Source organism: Colletotrichum orchidophilum, assembly GCF_001831195.1.
Source record: "Colletotrichum orchidophilum strain IMI 309357 chromosome Unknown Scaffold_55.1, whole genome shotgun sequence".
Lineage (NCBI taxonomy): Eukaryota > Fungi > Ascomycota > Sordariomycetes > Glomerellales > Glomerellaceae > Colletotrichum > Colletotrichum orchidophilum.
The window spans coordinates 86,144-113,693 of NW_019173011.1; the positions used below are offsets into that span (position 1 = coordinate 86,144).

At 53.4% G+C, this 27,550-nt stretch overlaps 11 protein-coding genes across 11 annotated transcripts; 8 read left to right on the plus strand and 3 right to left on the minus strand.

Moving 5' to 3' along the window:
• Positions 1-1,652: 1,652 nt before the first annotated feature.
• On the minus strand, positions 1,653-2,716 carry CORC01_07036 (proteasome A-type and B-type; the record flags this gene model as incomplete). The annotated part of the gene is made up of 5 exons (XM_022618674.1): positions 1,653-1,771; positions 1,821-2,417; positions 2,476-2,517; positions 2,603-2,622; positions 2,673-2,716. The coding sequence occupies 5 exons, from the start codon at positions 2,714-2,716 to the stop codon at positions 1,653-1,655; spliced, it is 822 nt and encodes a 273-aa protein (XP_022474774.1).
• Positions 2,717-3,328: 612 nt separating this feature from the next.
• CORC01_07037 (uncharacterized protein) lies at positions 3,329-4,312 on the plus strand (the record flags this gene model as incomplete). Its single annotated transcript, XM_022618675.1, has 1 exon — positions 3,329-4,312. The coding sequence occupies one exon, from the start codon at positions 3,329-3,331 to the stop codon at positions 4,310-4,312; it is 984 nt and encodes a 327-aa protein (XP_022474775.1).
• A 1,151-nt stretch (positions 4,313-5,463) lies between these two features.
• CORC01_07038 (galactosyl transferase GMA12/MNN10 family protein) lies at positions 5,464-6,523 on the plus strand (the record flags this gene model as incomplete). Its single annotated transcript, XM_022618676.1, has 3 exons — positions 5,464-5,758; positions 5,814-6,241; positions 6,305-6,523. The coding sequence occupies 3 exons, from the start codon at positions 5,464-5,466 to the stop codon at positions 6,521-6,523; spliced, it is 942 nt and encodes a 313-aa protein (XP_022474776.1).
• Positions 6,524-7,100: 577 nt separating this feature from the next.
• CORC01_07039 (uncharacterized protein) lies at positions 7,101-7,844 on the minus strand (the record flags this gene model as incomplete). Its single annotated transcript, XM_022618677.1, has 2 exons — positions 7,101-7,274; positions 7,671-7,844. 2 exons carry the CDS (start codon positions 7,842-7,844, stop codon positions 7,101-7,103), a joined length of 348 nt encoding a protein of 115 aa, XP_022474777.1.
• Positions 7,845-8,505: 661 nt separating this feature from the next.
• CORC01_07040 (uncharacterized protein) lies at positions 8,506-10,351 on the plus strand (the record flags this gene model as incomplete). Its single annotated transcript, XM_022618678.1, has 3 exons — positions 8,506-8,606; positions 8,695-9,300; positions 9,358-10,351. The coding sequence occupies 3 exons, from the start codon at positions 8,506-8,508 to the stop codon at positions 10,349-10,351; spliced, it is 1,701 nt and encodes a 566-aa protein (XP_022474778.1).
• A 1,753-nt stretch (positions 10,352-12,104) lies between these two features.
• CORC01_07041 (uncharacterized protein) lies at positions 12,105-14,238 on the plus strand (the record flags this gene model as incomplete). The annotated part of the gene is made up of 4 exons (XM_022618679.1): positions 12,105-12,468; positions 12,536-13,023; positions 13,076-13,178; positions 13,232-14,238. 4 exons carry the CDS (start codon positions 12,105-12,107, stop codon positions 14,236-14,238), a joined length of 1,962 nt encoding a protein of 653 aa, XP_022474779.1.
• A 1,104-nt stretch (positions 14,239-15,342) lies between these two features.
• Positions 15,343-15,949, plus strand: CORC01_07042 (uncharacterized protein; the record flags this gene model as incomplete). The annotated part of the gene is made up of 2 exons (XM_022618680.1): positions 15,343-15,485; positions 15,889-15,949. The coding sequence occupies 2 exons, from the start codon at positions 15,343-15,345 to the stop codon at positions 15,947-15,949; spliced, it is 204 nt and encodes a 67-aa protein (XP_022474780.1).
• Positions 15,950-19,419: 3,470 nt separating this feature from the next.
• On the plus strand, positions 19,420-21,000 carry CORC01_07043 (alpha amylase; the record flags this gene model as incomplete). The annotated part of the gene is made up of 1 exon (XM_022618681.1): positions 19,420-21,000. The coding sequence occupies one exon, from the start codon at positions 19,420-19,422 to the stop codon at positions 20,998-21,000; it is 1,581 nt and encodes a 526-aa protein (XP_022474781.1).
• A 1,114-nt stretch (positions 21,001-22,114) lies between these two features.
• On the minus strand, positions 22,115-23,317 carry CORC01_07044 (uncharacterized protein; the record flags this gene model as incomplete). The annotated part of the gene is made up of 3 exons (XM_022618682.1): positions 22,115-22,334; positions 22,396-22,475; positions 22,529-23,317. 3 exons carry the CDS (start codon positions 23,315-23,317, stop codon positions 22,115-22,117), a joined length of 1,089 nt encoding a protein of 362 aa, XP_022474782.1.
• An 878-nt stretch (positions 23,318-24,195) lies between these two features.
• Positions 24,196-24,345, plus strand: CORC01_07045 (uncharacterized protein; the record flags this gene model as incomplete). The annotated part of the gene is made up of 1 exon (XM_022618683.1): positions 24,196-24,345. One exon carries the CDS (start codon positions 24,196-24,198, stop codon positions 24,343-24,345), a length of 150 nt encoding a protein of 49 aa, XP_022474783.1.
• Positions 24,346-25,217: 872 nt separating this feature from the next.
• Positions 25,218-27,008, plus strand: CORC01_07046 (uncharacterized protein; the record flags this gene model as incomplete). The annotated part of the gene is made up of 4 exons (XM_022618684.1): positions 25,218-25,332; positions 25,498-25,646; positions 25,717-26,702; positions 26,852-27,008. The coding sequence occupies 4 exons, from the start codon at positions 25,218-25,220 to the stop codon at positions 27,006-27,008; spliced, it is 1,407 nt and encodes a 468-aa protein (XP_022474784.1).
• Positions 27,009-27,550: the final 542 nt, after the last annotated feature.

Below are 27,550 nucleotides of genomic sequence, written 5' to 3' on the forward strand. Positions count from 1 at the left end.
ACATCTGCGGAGGACGTATACCACTTCGCAACGCACTTACGCGCCGTGTCAAAAGAGACATCTTGGCGCTCGGAGTGAACTTTTGAACTAGAAAACAGGGATCGATGTATGGCGATGGAGCAAACGACAGCCTAGGGCTCGGGGTACCACGTCCTAGACTCGAATAGCCGAGGTCCTGCTCCGTATGGCAGCTCTGATTTGCTTAATGTGTCCAGCATAGGAGATGCTGATGATGAAGTCGATAGGAAGAGCAAGGTACAACTCGGACGAAAGAAAGAGCGAGTCTGACATTGGTTCCCGACCAATCAGTCTTGCATTTCCGGCAGAGTTTGGGAGATCAGGCACCTTGCGGTTATCCGTAGTGACGGATATTGGCCTGGACCAGCCAGCTATTTAGGCTCGCTGACGCTCCGAGAGTTCCCACAGTCACCCGCATCCACCCCGGCCTGGGGTCTGGCCCAACCGGGTCCGATGCCGAACTCATCGGTTTTAATCCTCCGGAACCCCGAAACTTGGCTGTCCGGACTCTGATCGATTCCAGGTCCGGCACTGTAGCTGCAACTAGCTGATGCCCCCAACAAGACTTGCGTTGGTGCCTTGTCAAGCCGAGAACAGCGACTTTTCCGCTTTGAAGACTAACGCGGCGTCGGCGTCGGCATCGGCTTCGGACCGGAGCCTCCCAGGGTTCTTTATCCGATCTTCCAAGGTACATGTTCATCTAGGATGCCAGCCTGTAGCCACATTCAAGCCAATTTTTGATTAGCAATCTCAACTCGAGATTCCACCCTTCTCTGCAATTGATGGCACTGTGGCGAAATGCAGCGATACTGGGCCTGCTTCCTTCATGCAATAGAAAATCGTGTGAACTTTTGTTCGAATCTATTCACATGACGGTGAAAACCACGAACCTTGGCCGCAAGTTGCAGATCACAGCTTGATTCGTAGAATCCTGAAAATTGGAAGGGTGTGCGTTGAAGTTTACTTTGACTTGCTTGGTTGAAGTCGCAATGCTGTGCCGCCCAGGTGCGATTAGCTTAATGCAAGACCAGGCTCCTCGCATGCGGCTTACTGCTCCTGAATTAGTCTAGACGACTGTAGACCGCCGCTGGAAAGTGTCATCTGCCTGGTGATTAGGCACTTGAGGCACATCGGATGACCGGTCGCAAATGCTGTCAAGTGGGACCATCAGGTGACTACCTTATGTAGGTTGCTGCGGCCCAGCAATTAGCGAACAGTTTCAGGTTCCCACAAGCCAATGAACTGACTGTGAGAGGCGGCCGATTGTCTCCTGCGTTTCTTACTTAACTTCGGCAGTAAGGGTCTTGCAGCTGCTGCCTGATATATGGCAGCATTCGACTCGCCGACCAAGATTTCTGTGACTGATAATTACCAAGCGACGCCGCAAGGTCGGTCTGTTCCAATGCCAACATCTGCAGTCCGGACAGCAGCAAAGACAGCTCGCATTTTGCCTTGCAAAGAGGACTTGACACCCAGAGCCAGTCGGCAATCATATCTAATCATAATTGCAATGTGCTTCGCCATATCGTCATTGCAGGTCATCCATTGAGTCTAGAGCTCGGAGTTCTCATGTGTCCCCATGTCTCTATGCTGTTCTATGGTACAAAGTAAGACCGTCCTAGCCGTTACGGAAATTACAAGTTCGTAAGATAGTCCTCGATCTCCTGGGGACTGAGCTTCCTGAAACGAGGACCCTTGGCACCCTCGACTCCCTCGATGCCGAGCAAGTGGTCCGCCGGAGGACCAATAATACCTACGCTTCGAGTTAGACACATGCTCAACGTGGAACTTCGAATACTTACCAATCTCAATGGTATCTCCGTTCATCTCTCCCTCAATGGTCTCCTTGAGTGTAAGTAGCGCAATGTGCACGGCGTCCTCAAGCTCTAAGCCCTCAGTGTATCTCTTCTCCAGGAACGTCTTCGCAGACGTGGCGCTCTTGCCAATCGCCGTCGCCTTCCAAGGAAAGTAGCTGCCAGAGGGATCAACCTGGTACAGCATGGGACCACCCTTCAGAGTGCCACCGGTCTTGCCTGTAGGCTTCTTCTCCTCGCCCTCCTTGGTCTCGGTCTCGTCTTCGGGCAAGATACCCTCATCCCAGCCGGCAATAAGCAAGCTGACACCGTAAGGTCGGACACCGCCAGACTGAGTAGCCTCCTGCATGACCCGAGCAACATCCTGCACCAATATCCGCGTAGGCGGGTATTCGTTATAAATGCGCTTGTATCCGGTGTGCGATACCTTGCGAGCCTTGTCCACCAATATTCTGTAGTCGGGCCCCATGCCTGAGTACACCATGCCGATGTCGGGGGTGACAAGGCTGATCTTGGACAGCGAGCTAGGGTCGGCAAGGGGCGATGATGACTTCTTCTCGGTCGCAAGAACGATACCGTTGGTGGCTGTCGAGGGGTGAGCAGGGGTTGCGGAAAGAGGGGCAATTCGACTTGCCTTTGATACCAAGGGCGGTGACGCCCTGGTTGACGGCGTTTAAAGCATATTCTAAATGGCTGTCAGTCCTGCTAGTCGGGGTTCCGTCTCGTTTCTGTAGCTGGGAAGCATCGGTGGGGGCTTTATTGGAGCATACCAATCTGAACCAGCTTGCCGCTATGATCCATTAGCATGCGGACGTCATAGGATGGGAGCAAATGATTTACCTGGGCGAGAACGTCGTCAGCGAGAAAGAGTAACGGTCGGCCATTGCTTGATTATTTGATTGTGCGGTCGAGGTATGTTTTCAAGTAGAGTGGTCGAGGAGGATGGGAGGTGGGTTGGCTGCGGTCAAACGAGGTGAGGCTGTCAGAGCTACCAAGCTCTCCCTCCTAGGCAACTCGCGCCGCGTCAAGCTGCCTGAAGCTGGGCGCCGTCTGGGGAACTGGCAGCACGTGACATATCCGGCTGTGGTGTTGATCCGGTATCTGTCTGCTGACGTAACTGGGCGACGGTAGAAGCTATGACCACCTGGAGAAAGCTCGCAATAAAGTGGTGCTGGAATATTCTTTTTCGCTGCCGGTGCTCTTTTATCCCATGCCATCCCAAAGATCTTATTCGCTTGGCACAGCTTCTCCGAAAGGACAGTTGGCCAGGTCTTGATACTGCCTAAGCTAATTCCTGCCATGTAGGCGCTGCTGCATTTGGTCACGTTAGGCCAAGTTCCCAACCCCGAGCCAACCGGCCTTTTCGTCCAAGTCTTCTGTTGCATTTCTTCCTCTCACAGCATAGAATCACATCAGCAACGCGGCACGGAAAGCTCAATGCTTAGAAGGAGCATCAAAGCCCCGACGTCTCCAACAATCGGTTTTCACTCTCCACCATGGATGCTGCGAAGCCTCGGTGGAATTGGCCGTCTGACCTCCCACCGGGCAACAGCCCTTCTGCAGCCGACGTACCCGGGAAGTCAGAGCCTGCCAAGCCTGTTGATCAGGACCAAGGGCACAGAGACAATCCCCGGGAGCAATCTCAGTCTCAGCCCAAGCAAAGATTCTACGGACCACGAACATGTCGGATCTGCTTCGAGTCGGTTCATCCCACTTTTCAAGAGCCAAATGTCATGAGTGGCTTCATGAATTCACGTCCACGACCGGTCTATAAATCCGACGATCCCGATTCCGGGCGGCTCATATCACCATGCAAGTGCAAGGGGTCACAACGCTACGTCCATGAGGGGTGCTTGCAATCATGGAGATACGCCGATTCGACAGCCACACGGCACTTCTTCGCATGTCCCACTTGCAGCTACCAGTACAAACTAGAGCGATTGTCTTGGGCGAATCGTCTGCAGGGGACTTTTGCACAAATACTACTAACCATCCTCATCTTCGTCGTTTCGGTATTCATCCTGGGTTTCATTGCGGATCCGATTTTGAACCTCTGGACTGATCCCATGGGCGCAATCGCCGACATGGCTGCGAATGTTCTCGACGACATCGAAGCAATACACGAGCCTGTATCCGAAATGGGCGAGGAGCCTGCAACATGGCTGGAACACTTCCTCAAAGGTTTCTTTTCCCTCGGACTACTTGGGTTTGTCAAGTCTCTCTTCGCCATGACGCCCTGGCAATGGTGGAATTTGAGGTCCAGTGGTATCCTTGGTACTTCTGGACGTCGAGGAGGGACTGGTCGCGCGCGTGTTGAGAATATCAACTTGGGTCTTGTCGTCATAGGCGCCGCGACGTTTCTGTGGGGAGTCTGGAAGGGCGTGAGAAAGTTCAGTGCTTCAGCTCTGCAACGTGCGAGCGACAGAGTCTTCGATGTCGGTGGTGACGATGATGAGGACGAAGATATCAAGGAAGACTAACACAGGCCGGAATGTGGAGAAAAGCAAACATTCTTTATTACTCAAGAGACAGAACGCCTGCAGCGCCGTGTGTCACGAGACCGCGATGCCACCCGCACACTCTTAAGTTGCCTCGAAGATTCTCTTCCATATCGTGTCAACTAGTCTGTGTGCGGAGAACAAGTCCCCGCTCTGTCTTTGAATTTGACCGTTTTGGTCAGATTCACTTTGGACACGCGGAAGACATCAGACTGCTATCAATCAATCAACATTCTGTTGGCTGAAGATGCCGACGACAAGTCTCAATACTCTTTGAGTTGGCAAACGCGCAGGCTGATACACGCAAGTCTCATGGCAATCAATGGCTTAGCCAGCTTAGCCAATTTACTGGATAATAACGATGAACATGAATAATCTTTTGCATGCAACATTTCCACTGCCAGAAACTGATAATGAACCGCCTGCACAGTGAAGTTCTGTGACGGTGGATCAAATCGAGTGTCTGAAATGGATTTTTTCCATCTTTTTTGTTTTAAACAACTTGAGCAACGTCCAGCTTCACAGCACCACCCCGCGGAGAGCATTAGGTTTAGGTTGTCATCGCTTTGGTAGTGGGGAACCAGCGTAACCCTTGACAGGAGGGGCTCGGGGGACCAGGGATCGCCCGACCGGACAATAATACTACCGACCGGGCCAATGATTGATGGATTTCGATGTGGTCCAGATCTAGAGTTCCCAAAGTGGATCTCGAATTAAACGAAGCCATGGTATCGCATTCGTGTTCAGCAGTCGTACATCGACCGCTCGCCCTCGCCCTTGCACCACAGCTTCCCTTACAAAACTTTTACTCTCCAAGGTGTCGCCTGGACTTCTCGAGGACTCGACGTGATGCGCCTGTTTGGATGACGCCCTGCGAAAACCCCGACGATCATTTGGCCTCGACTATCCACGACACTTTCCTCCCTCCTTTCGGTGTCAAGCCTCCTGTCGCAACAGCCACACTCAGCGTCTACTTTCGTGTTCGACCGCCGACGAAAGTTTCTTTAATAAGCGACCGTCATTTCCGGGACATTACGGCGTCGCATCTCGACGCTGGTCCAATTGCGACAACACGCTCGATCGATCGCGGGCCAACGGGCTCTCCCTTTGAACTAATCACATAATTCGACACGATGCATTTCGCATACCCACCACGAAAGAGCTCGAACCCGCCTCCCTTCAAGGCGAGATCCTCGAGGATACCACCGGTCCTTCGACGCAGCAGGCTGAAGGTCATCGCGGCAGGCGCCCTTTTATTCTTGGGCTTCATATACCTTCTCTCAGGGGCCTTCAAGTCGCCCCGTGGCCCTCGAGTACCTTCTGGCGACCCACCCGTGGTAATAGTGACAGTGCTGGATGAGGTGAAATTCAGCAATACCTATCTGGCAAGCATTCGCGACAACAGGAAACAATATGCGCAGTTACACGGTAGGCATGCATTGGTGCATTCTGGTGCTGCATATGCTGATTGTCTTTGTTCCAGGCTACGAGGTGATGTTTGTCAAGGCGGGCGATTACAATCTGAACGGTTCTCCAGCATCATGGAACAAAGTGGTATCGCTGAGGCATGCAATGACAACGTTCCCAGAAGCCAGATGGTTCTGGTACCTCGACCAAGACGCCTACATTATGGACCCAGAGACGACCCTGGAAAACTTGCTGTTGAAGTCAGAGAGACTCGATGCTTTGATGGCTAGGGATCACCCGGTTGTGCCTCCCGACAGCATCATCAAAACGTTCCCTCACCTAAGGGGCGACGATATCGATTTCGTTGTTACTCAAGACAGAGAAGGTCTATCTTCAAGCAGCTTCTGCATCCGTAATGGCGAGTGGGCGAAGTTCTTCATCGACACCTGGTTTGATCCGCTGTACCGCAGCTACAACTTCCAGAAGGCCGAGGGGCATGCTTTGGTGAGTTTACAATTACTTCTTCACTCTTCTACGCCTCTGAGCCACGTCTGACCATCCCATTAGGAACACATCGTTCAGTGGCATCCCACCATCCTTTCCAAACTTGCCATTGTGCCGCAGAGGATATTCAACTCCTACAATCGATACGAAAAGGGGGAGATTTACAAGGAGGGACATTTTGTTGTCCGGGCAGCCGGCTGTACCGAGTCTGGAGAGCGGGCCTGTGACGAGGAGCTGAGCAGTTTCAAGCCGAAGTGGCAAGCGGCCTTCAAGGCGCAGTAGACGGAGAGATAGGAGAGAGTAAGTCCTGTTCCCACCAGAGGACCCAGGCACAGAGAAGCTCCAGGCGTTTCATTCACCAGGAACCATGAACTCGGCATTTCAAGTGTACAAGAGCTGGACGAGGGCGTTTATTTTGGTTTGGGGTGATCATCTCATGAGGAATTTTGTACGGGGGTCACTGACAGACGGTCAAGGGCCTTGGAGGCTACCCGGTGGCATGAGCTTCTCGCACGGCGCTCATGAGGGTTGTTATGCTTTTCTCTCTTGATCCTGTCGAGATGATGACTCGTTTTGACGACTGAAGACTTGCGTCTTGTTGTGTTTTGTATACCATATCGATAGACATTGGCCATCCTGCCAGAGTGCGGATGCTAATACGGACTTTGTTCGCAACTTTCCACACTGTTGACAAGCACTTGCCTTGAGTGGCGATCAGCATGACAAGACCGTCTCCACGTGGGGTAACTTACCCCAGGAGGATGTGTAATTGCTTGACACGGCGAGTTGGACAGGGAAGACAGCCTTATCAACCAATGAGGAAGAGCCTATGCGCAAGTCGAGGGTTGTTGATGCACTTCTACGATTCGGCTGCAAGATTGTCATCCGCTAAGATCGAGGAGCCGAGCAGCGCCTGGATCCGCTTGGATCTCTCGGACGTTGGCGCTGTCGATGTGCCGTGGTTGAGGCTGAGCGCATGGCCACTGTGTCGAAGCTTCTTCACCATGACACCGATCGAGGTTGACTTCCAGCACTATGGGTGATGCGCAACCTGATTCAAGCGCTAATGTCTTGCGATTCCGCACCCGTACTTTCCAGTGCCAGCGTTATGCGAAGAGGCAAAAGGGCGGCTCTCAATGGTTGGAAGGGCGGTTTCCAAGTGGGGTCGGATCCATCAAGCCGGGAGACGGGTGCCCGCGGACCCGGTCGCGCCCCGCTATAGTGGACCTTGTCATCCCGGAGCAGTCCGCGGACGGACAGACATGGATGACTTTCTAGGTTGTTTTAACAGATAATGCTCACGTATCATGAACCAAAGACGGAGGGTTTCGGTAAGCCGAATCAACACCTATCACGCAAAGAGGGGTCAGGGTAGCAGCAAAAGACTGGCGATCTGGACGCAAAGTCATGCGTACATCGGACACGTTACCCAATCGGCCGAGTTTGAAGGTCCTTGGTTCGCATGGGAATTGTCGTCACTTATCGGTCGCCGCGATAAGATGACGGGCACGTCGCGCGGAGCGCGGTGCGCGGTGCGGACTGCCCTCTTTTGGCCGGAGGTGTTCATCACTGGCCGTTCCATCTCGACACTGACACCTCGCATTGAGGAAGAGCCCAAGAGGAAGCCATCGGTTCATTGTGAATTCAACCTTGGGTGACGTCCCGTCCCCAAGTCGACGGCGTAGGTATGTGCTATTATTATCAAATTGGAATCAATCCGCCGGTAATGACCTGTCCGAACGGCGCGTGAATGCTGCAGCCAGCTGGACGCGGACGCCGTGGGAAACAGGGCTCATCTTGCTCGGAGTGGCGCATGTGACAGATAGACCGGATGGGCGGCGCTCCAAAAGGTACTCCGCTATCTTCGATGCACTGACAGGGGTAAACGGCGCTAAGAAATAATCAAGAAGACGCCATGCCCCACGATTTCCTGCTCCTCGGGATCCAGTCGTTGGCTCTGCTTACCACGGCCAGAAGCTCAAACGCTCTAGGTCCTTGACCCCGGGCGCCGGTGATGCTCCTGCTGGGCGCTGTTAACGTCGGAACCTTCCAACTCCTAGCCTTGATCTTCGTCCAGTCTCCAATTTATTTTTCTCTTGAGCCCCCCGCGTTCACCTTCTACTCCGCGCTTTTATAAATTGTAATCGCATCCACCCGTTTTCGTCTCTACTTCCCAACATACTTATTCTTCACTTTTCCCATTGCTTGCTGTTGCGAACCGTAACATCCCACCACGCTTGAGTTCAACAACGGCAAACAACACGATGCCCGGCAGCTCCCGCATCCCCGCAAGCCTACGTGAGGGCTTGAATCAAGTCAAGCGCAGTCGGCAAGCGAGTCCTCTGCTAGTCCTCAACCTCGATTTGTGAGTTGCCAATGCTTCTGTATTTCACTTCGGTCACTCTCCCGAAGTACCTCGGCATCGGCTGATTAGGGGGGCTCGCTGTCTATAGATTGCGCAACATAATCTTCTTCTTCTTCGTCTGGCGATGGACGCGCAAGACTTTCCTTCAGCTCAAGGGCCGCGGCCTGATTGGTAGCATCGTCGAAATCTACATTGATATCCGCAGAGTCCTGTATGGCTACTTCCTGCGCGCCCCCGGCGTCCGCGGCCAGGTTCAGAAGCAAGTCAACGAGTCGATGGCGAAACTGCAGTCCAAGATGATCCCCGCGAATCTTACCCGATACCTGACCCTTCCAAAGGAGGGCTGGTCCGAAGACGAGGTCCGACAAGAGCTCGACACCCTGGCGAACATGGATCATACGAGATGGGAGGATGGCTTTGTCTCAGGCGCCGTCTACCACGGTGAGGACGAGCTGATGAAGTTGCAAACTGAAGCTTTTGGCAAGTTCACCGTAGCGAACCCCATCCACCCTGATGTGTTCCCGGGTGTCAGGAAGATGGAGGCCGAGATTGTGTCCATGGTACTCTCCATGTTCAACGCTCCTGCCGGTGCTGCCGGTGCCACCACGAGCGGTGGTACTGACAGTATCTTGTCTGCTTGCCTGGGCGCCCGCCAAAGAGGTTACTTTGAGAAGGGCATTACCGAGCCCGAAATGTACGTTGTCTCTGTGAAACTACTTTCCCTCTGGTTCTCGTCATTGACACGCATCAGGATTTTGCCCGAAACCGCCCACACTGCGTTCCGCAAGGCCGGTGACTACTTCAAGATTAAGATCCACTACGTCGCCTGCCCCGCGCCCAGTTACCAAGTCGATGTCCGTGCCGTCTCCCGCCTGATCAACAGTAACACGGTCCTGTTGGTTGGTTCCGCACCAAACTTCCCCCACGGTATCATCGATGACATTGGCGTTTTGTCCAAGTTGGCTATCAAGAAGAAGTTGTGCCTCCACGTCGACTGCTGCCTCGGTTCCTTCATGGTCCCCTTCTTGGACAAGGCCGGCTTCGAGACCGAACTTTTCGACTTCCGTCTCAAGGGCGTCACGAGCATCAGTTGCGACACCCACAAGTACGGATTTGCCCCCAAGGGCAATTCCACGGTTTTGTACAGATCCGCGGAACTCCGCAAGTACCAGTACTACGTGTCGCCAGACTGGTCTGGCGGTGTGTACGGCTCTCCTGGTATGGCCGGCTCGCGTCCAGGTGCCCTGATTGCCGGCTGCTGGGCCAGTTTGATGAAGGTCGGTGAGGCCGGCTACATTGACGCGTGTGTCAAGATCGTCGGCACTGCCAAGAAAATCAGCGAGACGATTCGCGAAACACCAGCGCTGGACAACGAGTTGGAGATCATGGGCAAGCCTCTCGTGTCCGTTGTCGCCTTCACCGCCAAGAACCTCAACATCTACGACATTGCCGACGGCATGTCAGAGAAGGGTTGGCATTTGAACGCTCTCCAGAACCCTCCCGCGATCCATGTTGCCGTTACTCTGCCAATTACCAAGGTGTACGGGAAGTTGTTGGCAGATCTTGAGACTGTCGTCGAGACCGAGAAGGAAAAGGAGAGAGTTCGTGTCGTTGAGGGCAAGGGTGCCAAGGGCAAGGCCGTCGGCGACTCAGCCGCTCTGTATGGTGTTGCCGGATCCCTGCCAAACAAGAGCGTGGTTGTTGACTTGGCCAACGGCTTCTTGGACTTGTTGTACAAAGCATAAAGAAGGAAGCAGAAATTGGTTGGGAGTCTTGTAAGTGCATTAGCTGGCGAGCATTCGATCTCGATTCGGGGTGGACAATGCCCCCAGAACATATAACGGTGTAACATATTTATTTATTCAGCAATTTTTTATTTTGTATACCAAGTTTAACCGATGTCGCTCTCATTTTGCGTTGCTGACCAGACGAGGCTTATGGAGCTAATGGGGATTAGCTCGCCGTTGCCCAAGCGCGTCCGGCTCGAGGATCGGGACGGGGCGACGGGACCCCCACATGTTCAAGACACGAACGAGTTCGTTCGGAGGCTTACACTCCCACGAACCGAGTCGTCTCATTTCATTGCTATCAGGATTTATTTTTTTTTCCTCTAAAAGGGAGGCTAGGGTTTAGTCAAGACTACCGCTCTGACCACAATTCAACAGCAAACGCGAGTGCTGAAGACTCATTCGGCCCACTGGCTGCCAAAATCGGGATTGCATCTCGATTGAAGCGGGCTGCCGCGCGGACATGCGAACCACTTCTCTCAGAATCTCGGTGGACGCCTTGCCGCGGATGGCCAGCGGGACATCCGGGGCGTTGCGGCCCAAAACCGGGGGCAACCCATGATATCGTTCTTTGTCTCCTCCTGCACTTCGCATGCAGCATCCCACACCGCACCCTGGGAAGCTTCCGCGTCGCATCCAAAGGGTTTCTTTCCCCCGAAACTGCGTCTCAAGTCGAGGCCAGCGGTCTGGTCGGGGACCGCTTGGTGGCACCGCAACAAACTCCAAAACAAAACCTGGCGACGGGACGCCCGCGCTGACTACGTTCAGGATCAACTGGCAAACATGGCGTCGCCTGACTTGGATTGTACAACGCGATTCAAGCCAAAATATCTTGAGCGACACAGAAACAAGACTTGGGCGAAGCACCTCGAAACGACGGGAATAAGAAATTTTGGCACAGTTTTCATCCCAGACGGAAACTTTCAGCTTCCCGAACGCGTGTGGCCTCAAGATCAAAACCTTCCCGATGTCATCGCACCCTCTGATGAGGGCAGGTCCTGGACACCCTGACGAGGATAATCCACCAGGCGACGTCCCTTTCATCTCAGCTTCCTATGGTGACGCATCGAAACGTGGCCAATGTGCCGTGTACCAGGCCTTGACATTGCCATGCTGACAACTTGTGGCCCAATGAGACGAGGATGGGCCTTGTTGAGGGAACGGCGGAAGACAGAAAAGGGCAACTTTGTGTGGTTCTACGCTACCTTCGCCCGACTCATTTGTACGAGCTACCACTGCGCACAGCCTGCTGATTCCCATTCTTCAATTACGCCATTTTCTCCTCCTATCTCCCGTAAGGGCCGTGAGGGGAACACTATATTTTTATCTCGCATTTTGAAAATGCACATTTCCGCATCATCCATGCCGCTCGCGGTGTTGCCTCCGTGATTGACCGACCCTCACTACTTCGTGCTGCACCTTATCAACCCACCTGACGTGAGGAGGCTAGATGTCAACATCTCATTGGGGAGCCCTCTCCAGTATCCTCTCGGCGTCCGAAGGGGATATGGGTCTATAACTATTCCCGCGTGTTCCGTGTTTAATTCACCGTCGTCTCGGTCTGCCCCCATTTCGTCGTCCATTTGCTCGGTATATACGGCTGTCCTTGCTATCGCGTCAACGGCCCAATCGCTTCTTCCGGCCCCCCTTCAACACCTACATGCCTGTTTGTCTCGTACAAACGATATAGTGCGAGCTTTCGGACGTTCGCATGCTGCGGCAGACGGCATATCCTACAACAACATCGGCGCCCGCCATGACTTCCTCTCTGGCTGGGAAGGCCGTGCGACCAAGGCTGAACACTACGACAAATTGGTCTCTACCGAGAGATCACGCGGGCCGTCCGGAGCCGGAAGAGCTTTCCCCGCTGTCACCGGAGCGGGCTGCTGGAGAGTACGGCTGGGGACAACAAAAGGAGAGCCATGGTCACGGAAATGGTCACGAAAACCGTGTAGATGAACAAAGGGGCTCGGACAGCTTGATCATGGAGACGCTCACTTCCAGACCTCGCGATAGTCTTGGCAGTATGTCATCTGACATGTTGGAGGAGTTGAGGAAGATCATCAAAGAAGAAGGTCAGTCTTGTTTAGTTGTCTCTTTGCAAGAATCGAGTTTACTGAGAATGTTGTCAAGTTGCTCAAGTCGTTCAACTGAAGTCCAATGAGACCGGCACCCCCATCGACATATCTCGGCTTTCCCCCTTTTCCAGTCGAAACTCTGTCTTCACCCCGGCGTATCCTAGCCCTCCGCCATCAATCATTGCCGCACTCGGCACCACCAAGACTTCGTCGCCAATGGATCACAGCCCGGAATTCGCCCACGCCAAGGCTGCTTCGGCGCTTCCTCCGCAGCCGCCGCCGCCAATTTCGGTTCCTGTACCAGCACCCCAGTCCACCCCGCCCATTAGTCCCGAGCAAAGGGCCGTTCGCTTTCGAAATAGGGCACCGCCGGTCATCCATTGCCAACCGCGTGTTGAATCGGATAATGAAGATTCTGTCTCGCCGACTGCTCCTGCGGCGCCGCGCGTTGAGTTAAGTAGTGTCGACAAGGCGTGGGGCGTTTTGTTTGACTCGGAGGGATATCCTACCAACCGACTGAACTGCGTGCTCAGAGGCCTCGCTAACTACATGGTACTACCATCCATCGCCTCCTTCATAAATACATAGCTGATAACATTTTCAGATTTCGGACTTTGGGCCTCCGGATACACTCGTCGTTACCCCTGAGAAGATGCTCATGTTGTACACTAAATACAAGGTCGAACCCGAGAGGTTTCAATATGAAGGTAGAAAGACTTTCCACCGATGCCTCAGAAGCGGCTGCTGACATACCACAAAGGCATCTTCAAGTCAAGGGGCAAGGAATCATTAGAGCGAATTGAGTTCCTGTATCAGGATTTAGACTGCCAGTACCATCTCGTCCAGGCCGCACCCAGATCTGACACCAACATACCCGGCTTGACCCCGGCCGGTTTCGCCAAATGGATGATCAGCAACATCCTCGCATACCCAGACCCGGAAGCCAGACGTCTGCACGCCATCATGACTGCCCTGCCCATCAACGCCGACGGGCCCCTCCTCAACGGCAAACCCGAGAGGCTACCCAGACAGCTATCTCGGCACCTGTTCCCAGAAGCCTACGATCAAAAGGTCCGCAAAATCACCGACGCAGCAATGCGGGATTGCCTAGAAGACATCGCACCGCCCCTGCCCTCCATCCCGCGATCTCGACCGGGTCCCGGTCCGCCGCCCCAGGACGCAGCGAGGCTCCCCGAGGCCAATACGCACACCCGCCGGTCTGCGAGCGACCTCAAGCGTCCCGCGTCCCTGGAGCACCGGTCCAGGACGTACGATCGCGGCAACCACCGCGTTGAGCAACACCCGGCCCGACTCCCACGCGCAAACTCGGACACCGGCGCTTCTCTGCATAGACACCGCGACTTGCCGCCCCCGCCGGTGGGACGCCACTCGGTCTCCTCCCAGAGACAGCGCAGCCCAGCGCCGACGAACCGGTACACCGCCTCGCTGCCCTCCATCTCGCAGCATCGCGGTAGCGGAGGCGGTACGGTGTCGCCTTTGTCACAGGTTGCGCCGTCATCTTTGTATGATATCCGCGGCGGAGGCGACGCCCACTACGGGGTGTACTCTGGTCGGGACCGGGATGGCCATCGCGGTTCGGACTCGAGGGATGAGTCGCCGCGGTCGCCGCGGTCGCCGGGCTCTGGGAGACGGGGCGGCGGCGGTGGTGATAGAGGTCCTACGTGGGAGGATGTGTTTAGTCGCAAGGGGTCTGCTGGTGGGAGGGGGTCGAGTGTTGACGGGGGATCCCATCGGTCGTTCCGGTGATTTGGGAAACGTTGGTGCTGTTTGATTGAGAGCGTGCTCGAGGCTACCGACGACTAAAAGGAATGTTTTGAGGGGGTGGGGGGGATGAATGAAGAAATGACAGTAACGACTTATGCCCTTCTCTTTTGTCGTGGGATGTCTAGCTGAGGGGATTCAGGCCGATTAGTTTGCTGGGGGAAAATTTGACTGAGGAAGGGCTGTATGATTTGAGGATGGTTGTATGCTGTAAGGCAACGCTGCGAGGATAATTCCTCAGAATCCGTTGAGACGTTTCCAAGGTTGCGGAGGCGATGCCGAGTTAACAAGTCCTCGAACTGACTGGGAAGGTTGACCACAGCAAGAATCAGGAGCGATAGCGGCTAGATTTCTACGGCCGTCAGGGGAGTGTGGATCTCTTACAACGTCTCGACTTATGGACGGTTGCTACGGGAAAATCTCCGCGTACGTCGTTGGACATAGCTATCCTTAATATTTGTTTCTTGGCGAGTGCCCCAGAGAGGCGGGGACTACTGTCTCGAACATGGCATTACCGATGAGGAAAACGCGCAGTACTTGACGGCGAGTCCACTCAAAAGTGGCGGAATACGAAGATGCTTTATGGTATTGATGGTCTGTGTACCGTCTTTATGGATATTTATAGTGTACATTTGGATTTCCCAATGCTTCAAGTAGCTTTATGCTACAAACAGTGATGCCAGATTCGGCCCAGACTCAGAGACCCTCTGAAGTTTAGATGTCCCCAAACACTATGTGAACTATGATTAGCTCATCGCAGCTCCGAGATATTCCTAGCGGCCGACTTTACTGAAATGAGCGCCTTGTAGGCGTCTCTTAGCTTTGGCATGAACAACTGGCTCTTTGCTCTCCCAGTCTTATGAACTATCGACACTTCCGGACGGCACAACCTTGCTCCTGACGACCTTTCCGTTGATGGCCATCTTTCTCTTCTTCACCGACTTCTCATTCTGAATCCCCAGAAACCCCGCCAAGACTGCCCGCATTGCCTTGGGCATACGCCTCTACGGCATGTCCCTGGCGACGGCCACGACGTGATTCTTCAACTTTATCCTCGCCGTCACATGACCCTCTTTAGAGACGGCCTACATGCCGATGGGCGCCTTTGGGTGGTACACCGGCTGGAACATCGTTGGCATCTTCCTCGTGCTGTTTTCGCTCCCCGAAACCGAGGAGAAGACGCTCGAGGAGCTGAACGCCGTTTTCAACGTTTCGTTGAGGAAGTTGGCGCGGTATGGGCTCGCGCAGTCTTTCTACCTTTGGAATAGGTATATGTTTGGGTAGAATGGTGGCCCACCTGCTGTGCCGCATGCGGGGGACGTCGAGTATTATCGGGATTCGTGTAAGCAGGAGAAGGAGCATGGCCCGACTGCTCGTGTATAATGAGGGTATTGGAGACATGCCTTGGTGCGGCTTGGTCAAAGTATTGAGCCAATGGCCATGGGGATCCGAGAAGGGATGAGGATTCTGTATTAAAGGGTTGATGATACCCCTATCTCTTCAGGGGGGTATTGAGAAAACCAGGGCGAGGTCTATTTCAAAGTATTGTATATACGATGTCAAATGATTCACGGAAACAATCTATAATGATCACACGACTACCAAGGCCTACGTGACACAAAACGTCCCTCGTAGCGGCCCTGGTCCCGCGGAGTCGAGTTTCACCTCGAACGACACCAGAAAGGTGGAAAACTAGAACGGTTGCCCTTGTGGATTGAATTCCGGGGGTAGGAGCAAGAGAGTTGAACATTGACAGGAAGGTCGTTTACGCCCGCCAGGCAGGCATAGAAGGATCCTGGACGACGTCATGATGCTTCCCAAATCTGCACTCGCAGGCACTCGCAGATGGGAAGGGGAGGGGAACTATTGGTCGGAAACGGCGTTGAAACGTTCGAGGGGCGAGAGTAAAGTGAGGTGCGAGAGAGACTGCAGTCGAATGTAGATCTTTGGGAGGGCGTCGAGTGGTACCCAGGTAGGAAGGATTCGAAGCAGGGGTGCAAAGAGGCAACCGAGTGTTCCGTCAGCAAGAATTTTGACTAGTGAGTTTGTTCGAGTGCAAAGAGGACGGGATCGACGTCAGATCGGTCAAAGTTGAGAGTTGGTGTTGGGCTTCGCCGTCAAGTTGGTCTGCTTCCGCGTGAGGTTTGTGGTAGGGAGAAGGCGGTCTGTTATCGCCTCGACAGTTTCTTGTGCATGCGATCTATCGTCGCGATATATGTCTTCGTCTTTCTATGAATGAACGGAGTCTTGTAGTCAGGCTCGTGTCCCCCGTGAAAGCAGACTACCCAAGTAAGGTAGGTGGCCTTTTAAGGTTGAGACGACCTTACCTAGTCGGTCGCAGTGCCCATTGAAAAAGGTTGACGGGACCCGTTCAACCCGTTCAACGGCGCCGGTTTTCCAACGTCCGCCGTCGGGTCCATCTCAAGTCGATGCCCACCTCATTTCTCTCTGCATGTTGACTGCAGAAAACAAAGTGCAAGGCCCCCCTGTATCATGTGGCAGGTACTCCGTATGTAGGTATGCGGTCACAAGCAGCATCACGCCGTTCGGTCTACGAGAAGCCATGTGCCGTTCTTGCAGAGTTACGTCATATCACAGGAGCCGCCTGAAGAGGTTGCATCTGCGGCGGATTCTCCACTGGGAGAATATGTGGGGATATCTCATCGCATCCCGTCCTAACGGCTCTACCAGACACAATCACTAAATCCAATTCCAGCAGACACGCAAGCGCTAAGGGTCTTTCTTCGGATCTCCGGGGAAAACAGCGGGCCATTTGCACCCAGCGTTTTGGTCGATGAGCACTGATCTGCTGTGCTCACGTGCATCGTTTGTCTACAAATCGCTCATTAGCGAAAGCAATTTGCCGAAAGATCACTGAACACTGATTGTAGAAACCATTGACAGAAGGCGCAAAAGCTAAGGTAGTCATTGGCCAAACACACTGCGAGTTACCGTCACTCTTGTAGTGGGTACTTATGAGTGTGGAAGTACCAACCAAGAAACCGTCTGTTCGCTATCCGTATTTCTACGGCCGAAAAGCCGATACCCTTACCGACTGACTACCTTGCGGGCTTAGAAACCGCATCGTGCGCTAGCTGGAAATTCCCGAGATTGTGTTCTACATTACACCTACCCAGGGATTTCATACGTTAGCGCAGTGAAATGACAGGGAGGGTCCACTACAAGTACCAGTTTTATCTTCTTCGACTAATTTCTATAGCTAGTCTAAAGGTAGTACTTTTAGATCTAAAGGCCGAAATTTTTTATTAAAATTAAACTTTTTAATTATAAATATTCTATTACTTTCTTACTAATTTTCCCGCCGACTTTACTAAAATTATAATTATTTTTAATATTTTAATAAAATAAAAAAAGGTATCGATTTTTATTTTATTATATATTTTATATATAAATATAAATATTATAATTTTATAGGGCTATTACCGAATTTAGTTAAGTCCGTCTCCGTAAGTACCGTACTAACGTATGAAATCCTAGGACGTTGTAGAAACAATGTCGTACCTTAATAACCGGAGAAGTCCATGGCATTTATAAAACCTAGACGTGGCACTCCCAAAAGTCCACGCTACCCTAGACGTTCCGCATTATCTTTCACCCATTTTCAATTCTGCTCATTTTTCCGAGAATGACTTTTCGTTGACATGTGTTGCTTGTCGCTGTTAACGTGGAACATTGGAATTATGTCGTCGCAATACGAAGACGATCAGCGGCCCATTACTGACGAGAATTGAAAGCAGTCAAAGTAAGGATGAGGATGAGTACGAGCCGACTCGCGAAAAGGGCTTTTGCAAAACATTCACATTTTCGACTGCTTCAAAAAGTAGAATGGTGGCACCCACATCTGTAGTTACATCTCTACAACATCGTGATACTGCTAAAATTTGCGTAACTATGATGTCTCCATTGCCCGCTCGAAGAATAATGCGCCGTTTCCGAAAGCTCACACAGCCTCGCGTAAGGCCCCGATGCTCGCTCGTGGAAACAACACACCACGTTTGCCCCGAGGATTACGGTGGTCCGAGATGGGATCAGGAACAAAAGCTCTAGCCCTACCCAAGGGGAGGGTGCGGGTCAATCGACCATTGTTCACCTACTTGACCTGACCTGATCATACTATGTAGGTACTGGTGAAAGTGGGTTGTACTGTGGAATAGGTTCGCAAGACTACGTCACACGCAAGCCTACCGATTGGGAAAAGCCGGGACTACATTTGCTCTTTTGTACCAAAACGGCCAACGAGATTAGCAGCACTATATAGGAGAGTGGAATATTGACCGATCGGGATTAGAGTGGAGACTGACCCCGTCGCCGGAAACTATCCGACTTGGGGCTTCGTGCCGGTTTGGACGGGAGCCGGAGTCTACTGTGTAGTGTAGATTGTAGTAGCGCCCGACCACCCTGTGCAGGATGCGTAGAAAGGAGCCTCTTCTTCAGCACCGCCTTCCGCTTAGGCTCCTATCTTCTCCTCCTGTTGTCCCTTTTCCCGTATTTCCGACTTCTGTCATTCGCTTAAATCCTTCTTTCCACTATGTGGTGTTTCGCAGTATCGAAAGAGTAAATAAATGCTACGTTTAGACCCCATCCACCGCATGGGTAGGGACGGTAGTGGATCTGCAGATGGAGTCACCGGCCGGGATCTGATTCAAAAGGGACGGCCAAGGCTCACCCAAATCGGCTGGGACCCCTCGATCTGGCAAGTTATTCGTATTCTGCCAATAGCACAGCCTTTTTGACGGGGGCACGTTGGACGGGGCTACTACGATTGAGGGCTTCGTCAAAAGTCAGGAGTCCGGTATGTGGGAGTATACTGCTCGCGACCCTTGTTGGTGCGAAGATACAATAGACGATGTTCTACCGCCATCTTTACACTCGAGCTAGGTCTTTTCTCTTCCTGTCCTCCACCTCCTCCTCCTCCCTACCTCTCTCTCTCTCTCTCTCTGTAGGTGCCGCAGTTGAAGCCAAGGCAATCCCTCGTTCTGCTTTGCGCTGTTGTCATTCGTTTGATCCCTGCCGAGCATTATACTCCAATCGTTTTACCAACCGACTCTCCTTCCATCGTATCTTCTTTTGCTTCTTGTTCCCTCTCTTTGGACAACCAAGCTGTCTGTGCCTTGATACCTTAATCTTCTGATCCAATAAATAATCATGCGCTCCTTCGCAACATCACTTTCCTTGCTGGCCGTCGGGGCTCTCCAGGGCGTATCAGCCTTGGACGCCGCCGGATGGAGAAACCAGAGCATCTACCAGGTCATCACCGACCGCTTCGCCACGTCCGACGGCTCGACCCCGGTTTGCGACATCACCCCAGGCCTGTACTGTGGCGGCACCTGGAAGGGCATCACGAGCAGGCTGGACTACATCCAGAACCTCGGCGCCACCGCCATCTGGATCTCGCCCGTCGTGAAGAACGTGGATGGTAACGTTGGCGGCAACGGAGAGGGCTACCACGGCTTCTGGGCCGAGGATATCTACTCCATCAACCCGCACTTTGGCACCGAGGCCGACCTCAAGGAGCTCGCCGACGCCCTCCACGCCCGCGGCATGTACCTCATGGTCGACGTCGCCCCCAACCACTCTGGCCTCAACGACTCCCCCGGCAACTACACAAAGTACAAGCCCTTTAACAAGCCCGAGTACTACCACAAGGAATGCGCCATCAACTGGAACAACCTCCAGTCCGAGCAGCTCTGCTGGCTCGAGGGTCTGCCCGACCTGCGCACCGAGGACAACTACGTCCGTCAGGTGTACGCCGCATGGATCAAGGACCTGGTCACAAAGTACTCCATCGACGGCCTCCGCGTCGACACCGCCCTCGAGATCGAGCCCGAGTTCTGGACCGTGGGCGGCTTCAAAGAGGCCGCCGGCGTCTTCCTCCTGGCCGAGGTCAGCCACTCCTCCCTGAGCCTGCTGGCCCCCTACCAGCAGTACCTCGACGGCATCATGGACTACAGCAGCTACCACCTTCTCTCGCCCGTCTTCTCCACTCTGGAAGCCAGCATGGACGGCGTGTACGAGAGCACCAACCAGATGGCTAGCATGTCCACCATCGACCCTTCCATCTGGGGCTCCTTCATCGAGAACCAGGACCAGCCCCGCTTCCCCTACCTCAACGGCGATATAGCCCTCGCCAAGAACATGTACGCCCTCACCATGCTCCGTGACGGCATCCCCATCGTCTACTACGGCCAGGAGCAGCACTTCTCCGGCGGTCCCAACCCCAACAACCGCGAGGTCTTTTGGACCGGCGGCTACAACGACAAGGCGGAGCTCTACGGCTGGATCCAGCAGACGAACAAGATCCGCGTCCACGCCGCGCACGCAAACGCAGACTTCCTCACCAAGGAGCGCACCCGCGCCGTCTTCTCGTACGGCAGCACCAACAGCAGCCGTGTCATCGGCCTTCGCAAGGGCCAGCTCTTCTCCATGTACACCAACGGCGGCAGCGCCGCGTCCAACGGCGTCATGTTCGCCATCGCGCGCAATGTCCACGGCTTCGCCATCGGGGCCGACGTCGTCGACGTCTTGAACTGCCAGTCCTTCCAGGTCGCCTCCCACGGCCGTCTGTGGGTGCAGATGCCCGCCGGTGGCCTGCCGCGCGTGTTCCTGCCCAAGGAGCAGACCGAGGGGCTCTGCAACGACGTCACGCCGCCTGTGGCGGACGCCACTATCAAGGTCGGCGTCGACAAGAACACGGGGTACAGCAGGCGGGCGGTGATGCTGGAGTAGGTGCGACGTGAAGTGGGATTGTGGGGTTGTAGGTGCGTGCGGCGGTGCAATGGACTTGAAGCGGTACGGAACGGAGACTGATGATGAGGCTGTTATGTGAACCTGATCATCATGCTCATGTAGGCGACATCTAGATGTAGAGCGTTGCCTGCATAATAATTAATAGTAATACGAAGCCATGTGATTCAAGTGCGCCGCCTTCCCTATAGTGACGATCAGTACTCTATAAGAAAGTCTCTTAACAGCCTGGGTATGTTTTTCTTTGACTTGAGATGCCACTCACGACCCGAGCGCAGATTGGGCCGCATGTCGTCTAAAAAGGGGGTAACAAGCGTGACACTGACCAGCAAGTAAAGAGCGGTGGATAGGGTATATCAATAGGTAGGCCAACCCTTCTGGCGGGCCTCCATCGACCGCATTTCAGATACTGGGCCTGAGGTTGGCATGCAGGCCTGATTGCGAGTGACCTTTGAATAGTCTAAGTTGGAATACAGTTATTTGGAAGTTACGTTGCGTATTATCGCATGTTCTTCGTCTCTTTGCAAGACCTCAACCACTGAGAACAATTCCCGAAAGCCACCCCACAACATACCTGGGCTGTCGATCATGGCGAATCAATCTTGATGATATACCAACGCTCAACGCCCCCTTTTCTCAGTCTGATTCGCACGCCTTGCCGTTGATAATCATCTTCCTTAACGGGCGTCCTTGTTCTTGTTCTACTCCGTCACGGCCCAGGCTTACCTGTGCCACTAGGAAAGAACAATGCGGGCTCAAATGTCACATTTGTGGTCATGTCAAGGTGTACTGAGCCTTTTCTCTCTCCGTTATACTTCTTCTCCTTTCCACTTTTACTTTCCCAATTGTCCAGAGAGAAAAAAAACAAGAAACTGTATTCGTGACTTTTGGTGGTATCCGCTATGTTGTAGTAAAGGGGCCAAAGAAGAAATACGAGATCGCGTGGACTGGGTATCCTGCTGCTTTTCCAAACACCATTGCTATGCTTCAGTCGTAACCTTACTTTGATAACTTTTGTGGCTTCATCACTCGTTCAAAATCTCTAGAGTCATCACGCGTAAAAGACGAGGGCTGTAAAAACAAAGTCTGGGTCGGGTCACCGCCGCAACGGCGTGCCCACGGGTGTGCTGTAAGCGGAGCGGTCGTAGCTCTTGTGCTTGGCGCGTTTTCGTTTGAGGGCAGTCCAGTCAGTCTTCCAGTTCTGAATGCTCTGGGCGAGGTCGTCGTCAAAATCTGTTGGGCACTGCACTTCTATAGCCTTGAGGCCGAGGCGCAGGTAGCTGAGTTCCGAGTCGTTTTCTTGGAGTTCTTCTTCCCTACGATGAGTCAGTATGAAAGGCACACAAACACCCCTCAGATGGATGTTCCGAGACATACAAGTCCTGTACTCTTCCTTGAAGGAAAATGATTCTTTGTGCTGCGCGTTCTGCGCGGGTTACGAGAAGTTGGTGGATATGCTGCAATCCAGTCAGTGAGTCTCCTCCCCGAGTAAGGTATTCTCATGTCGCACCTCTGATTCTTCCTGACGGGCCTTGAGGTTTGTGACGAGGGTTTCTAGTTCCGTGTTGAGTTTCGCTGCTTCAGATGCGATGCGGAAAGTATCAACCGCAGGCTTTTTTTCAACGGTAGGTTCGGGCGAGGGCGTGTCTCTTCTGAATGAGCTCCGGAAGGACGGTGAGATTTCCGAGAGGCCCGACCGGAACCATGACGGCGAGGGCGAAGTCCACAAGGACTCGTGCTCGACACTCCGTGCGTCCGCCGGCCACATCTTCGGCTTGCCCTGCGGTGTTGCTTGAGGCGGCTCTCCGGCTAAGACTGAATCAATCTCGTCAAGCTTGCCGTGCATGGCGCTAACGTTGGTGTCAGGAACATCTTCGCCCGCAAGGAGCTTTTGCGCTAAGTCGTTGAGTCGCTGGATGAGACCGAGAGTATCCCGAGTATTTTCAGTGTTCTCATTCGTCTTCTCAGTCGCATTCGAATGAGTTGAGGTAGTGAGATCATCCTCGGTCCATGAGCGCGCCAGTGGGCTCTTGGCCACTGGCGTCGAAAACTGTTGACCAGGCGTTGAAAATTGCTGGCGAGGAGTCGGTGAGAGAGGTGAGAAGCCCCGAGAGCTCATCGATGAGGGAAGAGACGGCGTTGAGATTTGCGGTGAAGAAGCATGCGGCGTTACGGGACCCGATTTGCTGGAATGGCTCCTGGTGCGGCGCAAGGCTTTGCATGGGCTGTTGTCGTCCTCATCGTCATTCAAATCGAGAAAACGTAGGCCCAGCCCCGAATCCGATCTGCCGTCCGACATAGCTGGTCATTGAAGTGATTATTGGGACAATGTTTATGGCGGCGGCCGGCCAACCGAAAAACCGGGTCTTTGGCCTCCTAGACAAATGGTCCACGTGTATGTAGGTATTCCTCTGAGAGGTATGGGGGCCGACAGACGCGACAACGCAAAGAACTGCCGGTTTAGGTTCGATGGCAATCCGACGAGTCGACTCTGCATGCACCAGATGAAAGCAGTACGGCGCGGGAAGCTAGTGGGAGGTAGTATCCCGAAGACGATCCGAAAGGACGGCTTCTGGGCAAAGATTGGGGGAATTTGGGCGCCAGCTGCAGGAGAATCGGGCGCTGTTTGGTCAAAGACACTAACCAATTGGCGATGCGTCGAGTCTTGTCTTTGGCGCGTTCGACGCGTGAGGTGGCTTTAGGAGGCGTGGGAGGCGTGAGAGGCGTGAGAGGCTGGTGAAGGCAGGACGAGGACTCGGGGGGCTTGAAGGATTGTGGCGCCATGCATGTGACCACAGGGGTCAGGCTGGGACTGCAACAACCTAACGGGGGGAAACTGGGTGGTAGATACGCTGGACACGGATTTACCTAGGGCCATCAAAGGCAGAAGAGAAGGACGCGACCGGGATGTGATTGGGGAGGAGATGGCCTAAGCGGCTGCTGTAGTGGAGGTGCACCTATGCCTACCCACGCTACCTTACCTCAGCAGTTACCTCAAGACCCAGTGTGGGGGAAGAACGTAAAGGCACGGGCACGGGCACGGGTGACGGCGCAGCTTTCTCGGCTACAAGGAAGGGCAGACGCTGAACGAGAGCCACTCCGCCGCGGTTGACCGTCGTCGCGTGCTGCAGACTTGGAGAAGGACATTGATAGTGGCGGAAGTACACATCAACTGCCATGAGCCGTTCCTTTCCGCCGTTCGTCACCCCGTCACATGCCCGACATGTAATTGTGACTCTTCATTGGCATCTACCGATACTCGTGTTTCCCCGTATGTGTGCTGGCAAATTTTCTTCATTTCTTTTTCGGTTTATCTACGTGGTTTAACGGTTCGGTCCTTTTTGCGTTTTTCTGGAGCTGTTTCATCATGAGCCTCTTCTCGGATGACACAGCAAAACTGCTCATTATCGGCGCCATACCCAATCTTTATTCTGGAGATGACATGGCATCCATCCGGGAGACATTTCAGATTGTATGTGCGACTACATCATAGAATAAGTCAGAGTTGATATTGCACAGAGACTCTTGCAGTGAGACCGTCGGAAATTCATCGCCATTAAGAGCACTCAAGCTAGAAATCATGCATGGGAATACTTGACATAGACATAAACTACTCGCACCTCGGGGTAAACAGTTGAGGACCGTTCGTACGGCCAGAACCGACGGGAAACTCGCTCGAGGCGCACCTCTGTGACCTTTGCGGTCGGCTATGTAAGCCGGCTGAGGTACTTGTCATGCTATTATCGAACCATGGGCCTAGGCACTGCCTTATGACGCCGAGTCGGGAGAAGTACCTGCGTACCATTGCCGTCCGCCCAGAGCATGAGGAACTCTCCACTGAGGAGCCCTGGCCCGGCCTTGTTCCTGTCGTCCCCGGCAATCCCAAGCTCTCATCTTCTCGAGGTCCCAGTTCCCATTCCGTCTCCATTGCCAGAAATAAACCTACACGAAACACCTCCGTCACGCTGCACGCGACCTCTCCTTGCTCCCATTGACCATGCAGCAGTAGATCTGGCTTTTATCTTCAACCTCGTCTCGCATTTCCTCGACCTCTCTCCCTCCACATCTCGCCCGCTCGTGTCTGTTCCATGTTGCCCTGCGTCATAAAGCCTCGGTAAAGGCCACCCCAACTCGGTCACGCGGGGTTCGATTCGGATACCTCATTTCAACAGTAGATCGCCAATTCCGAGCCGCCCGACATGTCGTGGAGGAAAACGGATAGATTGATGGACACCATCAGGCATTACGCCAGTTTCCCGGCAACTGGCGTGAGCTTGAGGCAGATGGTCCAGTTTGGAGAGAAGCCCTCAGTCGGTTCGTCGACCCTTTGCAACTTCTCTCACCCCGTGGCGGCCTGCGATTGCTTCTGCAATGCCCTGTCGCTTGCTCAATTTTGATGCGATATCAATGCGCCATTTCCCACTTGCCTTGCTTTTCATTCTCGCATGCCGTGGTGCTGACCGTCGACTGTGCTTGCAGGAACCCTCTTCCGAGCCTCACAATTCCTTGCCGAGGAGCTGCCAATCCGCCTCGCCCATCGCGTACAAGAGCTCGACGAGCTTCCCGATGGCCTCAACGATATGCCCTCCGTGAAGCGAGTGCAGGATTGGTACGCACAGTCGTTCGAGGTACGTCAAGGCTCTGCTGTCGCATTATGCATAGAGGGCATGACTCACTGACTTTTGCCCGTCCGCGCAGGAACTCACACAACTCCCCCGACCTGACCTGGATAAATTTACAAAAGAAAGGCTGATGAGGCCTGCCAAGTCGCACGGCAAAGGTCCAATGCTCTCCGAGGCGACCCGAAACCCAAGCATCGAGGAAGGCCAATATGCGTCTTTGCCTCAATCCAATGGAAATGGCTGGAGCAAGCAGAAGAACGTTGCCGCACGGAGATATTTTGCCATGGTGGACGATATCGGCGATTGGCCACCTGAGCTGCGGTTGTACAACGAGCGTTTCGCAAAGGCCTTGCACGGCATCAAAAGGCGCCACGACGGAGTTGTCACCACTATGGCACAGGGCATCCTGGAGTATAAGCGCAAAAGACAGCGCATGCAAATTGACAACAACATCCAGTCATTCCTCGATCGGTTTTACATGTCGCGCATAGGAATCCGCATGCTCATCGGTCAGCACATTGCCTTGACCGACCAAAGCCATCACCGCGATCCGACCTACGTCGGCATCATCTGTACCAAGACCAACGTCCAGGACCTCGCACAAGAAGCTATTGAGAATGCGCGCTTTGTCTGCGAGGACCACTATGGTCTTTTCGAAGCACCCAAGATCCAGCTCGTCTGCAACCCGAACCTAAACTTCATGTACGTTCCGGGGCATTTGTCACACATGCTTTTTGAGACTCTCAAAAACTCCCTTCGCGCCGTAGTCGAAACGCATGGCCAAGACAAGCAGGAATTTCCTGTGACCAAGGTCATCGTCGCAGAGGGCAAGGAGGACATCACCATCAAGATCTCGGACGAGGGTGGTGGCATTCCCCGAAGCTCTATACCTCTCGTTTGGACATATATGTACACCACCGTGGATCGGACGCCGAACCTGGACCCGGACTTTGATAAGAGCGACTTTAAGGCACCCATGGCCGGCTTTGGGTACGGGTTGCCTATTTCACGACTTTATGCCCGCTATTTTGGCGGCGACTTGAAACTTATCAGCATGGAAGGGTGAGTTGCGCGCAACGCCTTGAAATGACTTTTTAATAACCTAAGTTAACGTGTTAAATCAGATATGGAACGGATGTGTACTTGCATCTCAACCGTCTGTCCAGCTCATCGGAACCACTCCAATAGGGACCAGCAGTCATGAGGGACAGGAACGCTCGAGGATTGACGCTAGGGTTAAGGTATACACTGCACAAGAGACTAAAGGATCGCGAGATTACGGAGCGTCGGCAGGTGGGAGACGCTCAGGAGATGATGAATCGGGGCGACACCGATCCTGGATATTTCAAGCAAGACAACGACTTGTGATTGGCCTGTCTCGACACAGGCCATTAATCGCTCTCCAAAGTTCGGCCATCGAGACCTGAAGCTCCCAGATCGGTCTTCTTTCGTTACTTGATCCACAGCGGCAAGGCGAAGGAGGTCGGGAGCTATACGGTTGACGTCGCCTAGTTGAGAGTGGGAGTATTATAGGCCAGCATCATGTTGGAATTTGGCCAAGGATCATTTTCGGGCCCGTTGCGGCACACGCAGGGGCATTTCGTTTTTTGTTTTCTTTTTGGGTATGGTTTGGGGGGCATTTTCAAAAGAATCACCCCGGCTGGACAGGAGCACGGGATTACACATTGGACAGGCCGCATCGGCAATGAGACTGGATGGCGGTGGCGTCTTGGGCTTCTTTTGCTACATGTTTCTGTCGTTGAACAGTTGGAATACATATCATTGCATAGGTCACATTGTGAGTCGCAAAGTGAAATGATTATTAAGGTAATTGAGGCTGCTGGCCTACCTATCGTAAGAGCAAAACTTTTCCGGCCTTCCTTCCCATACTTCGGCCCTCTCAATTTCCC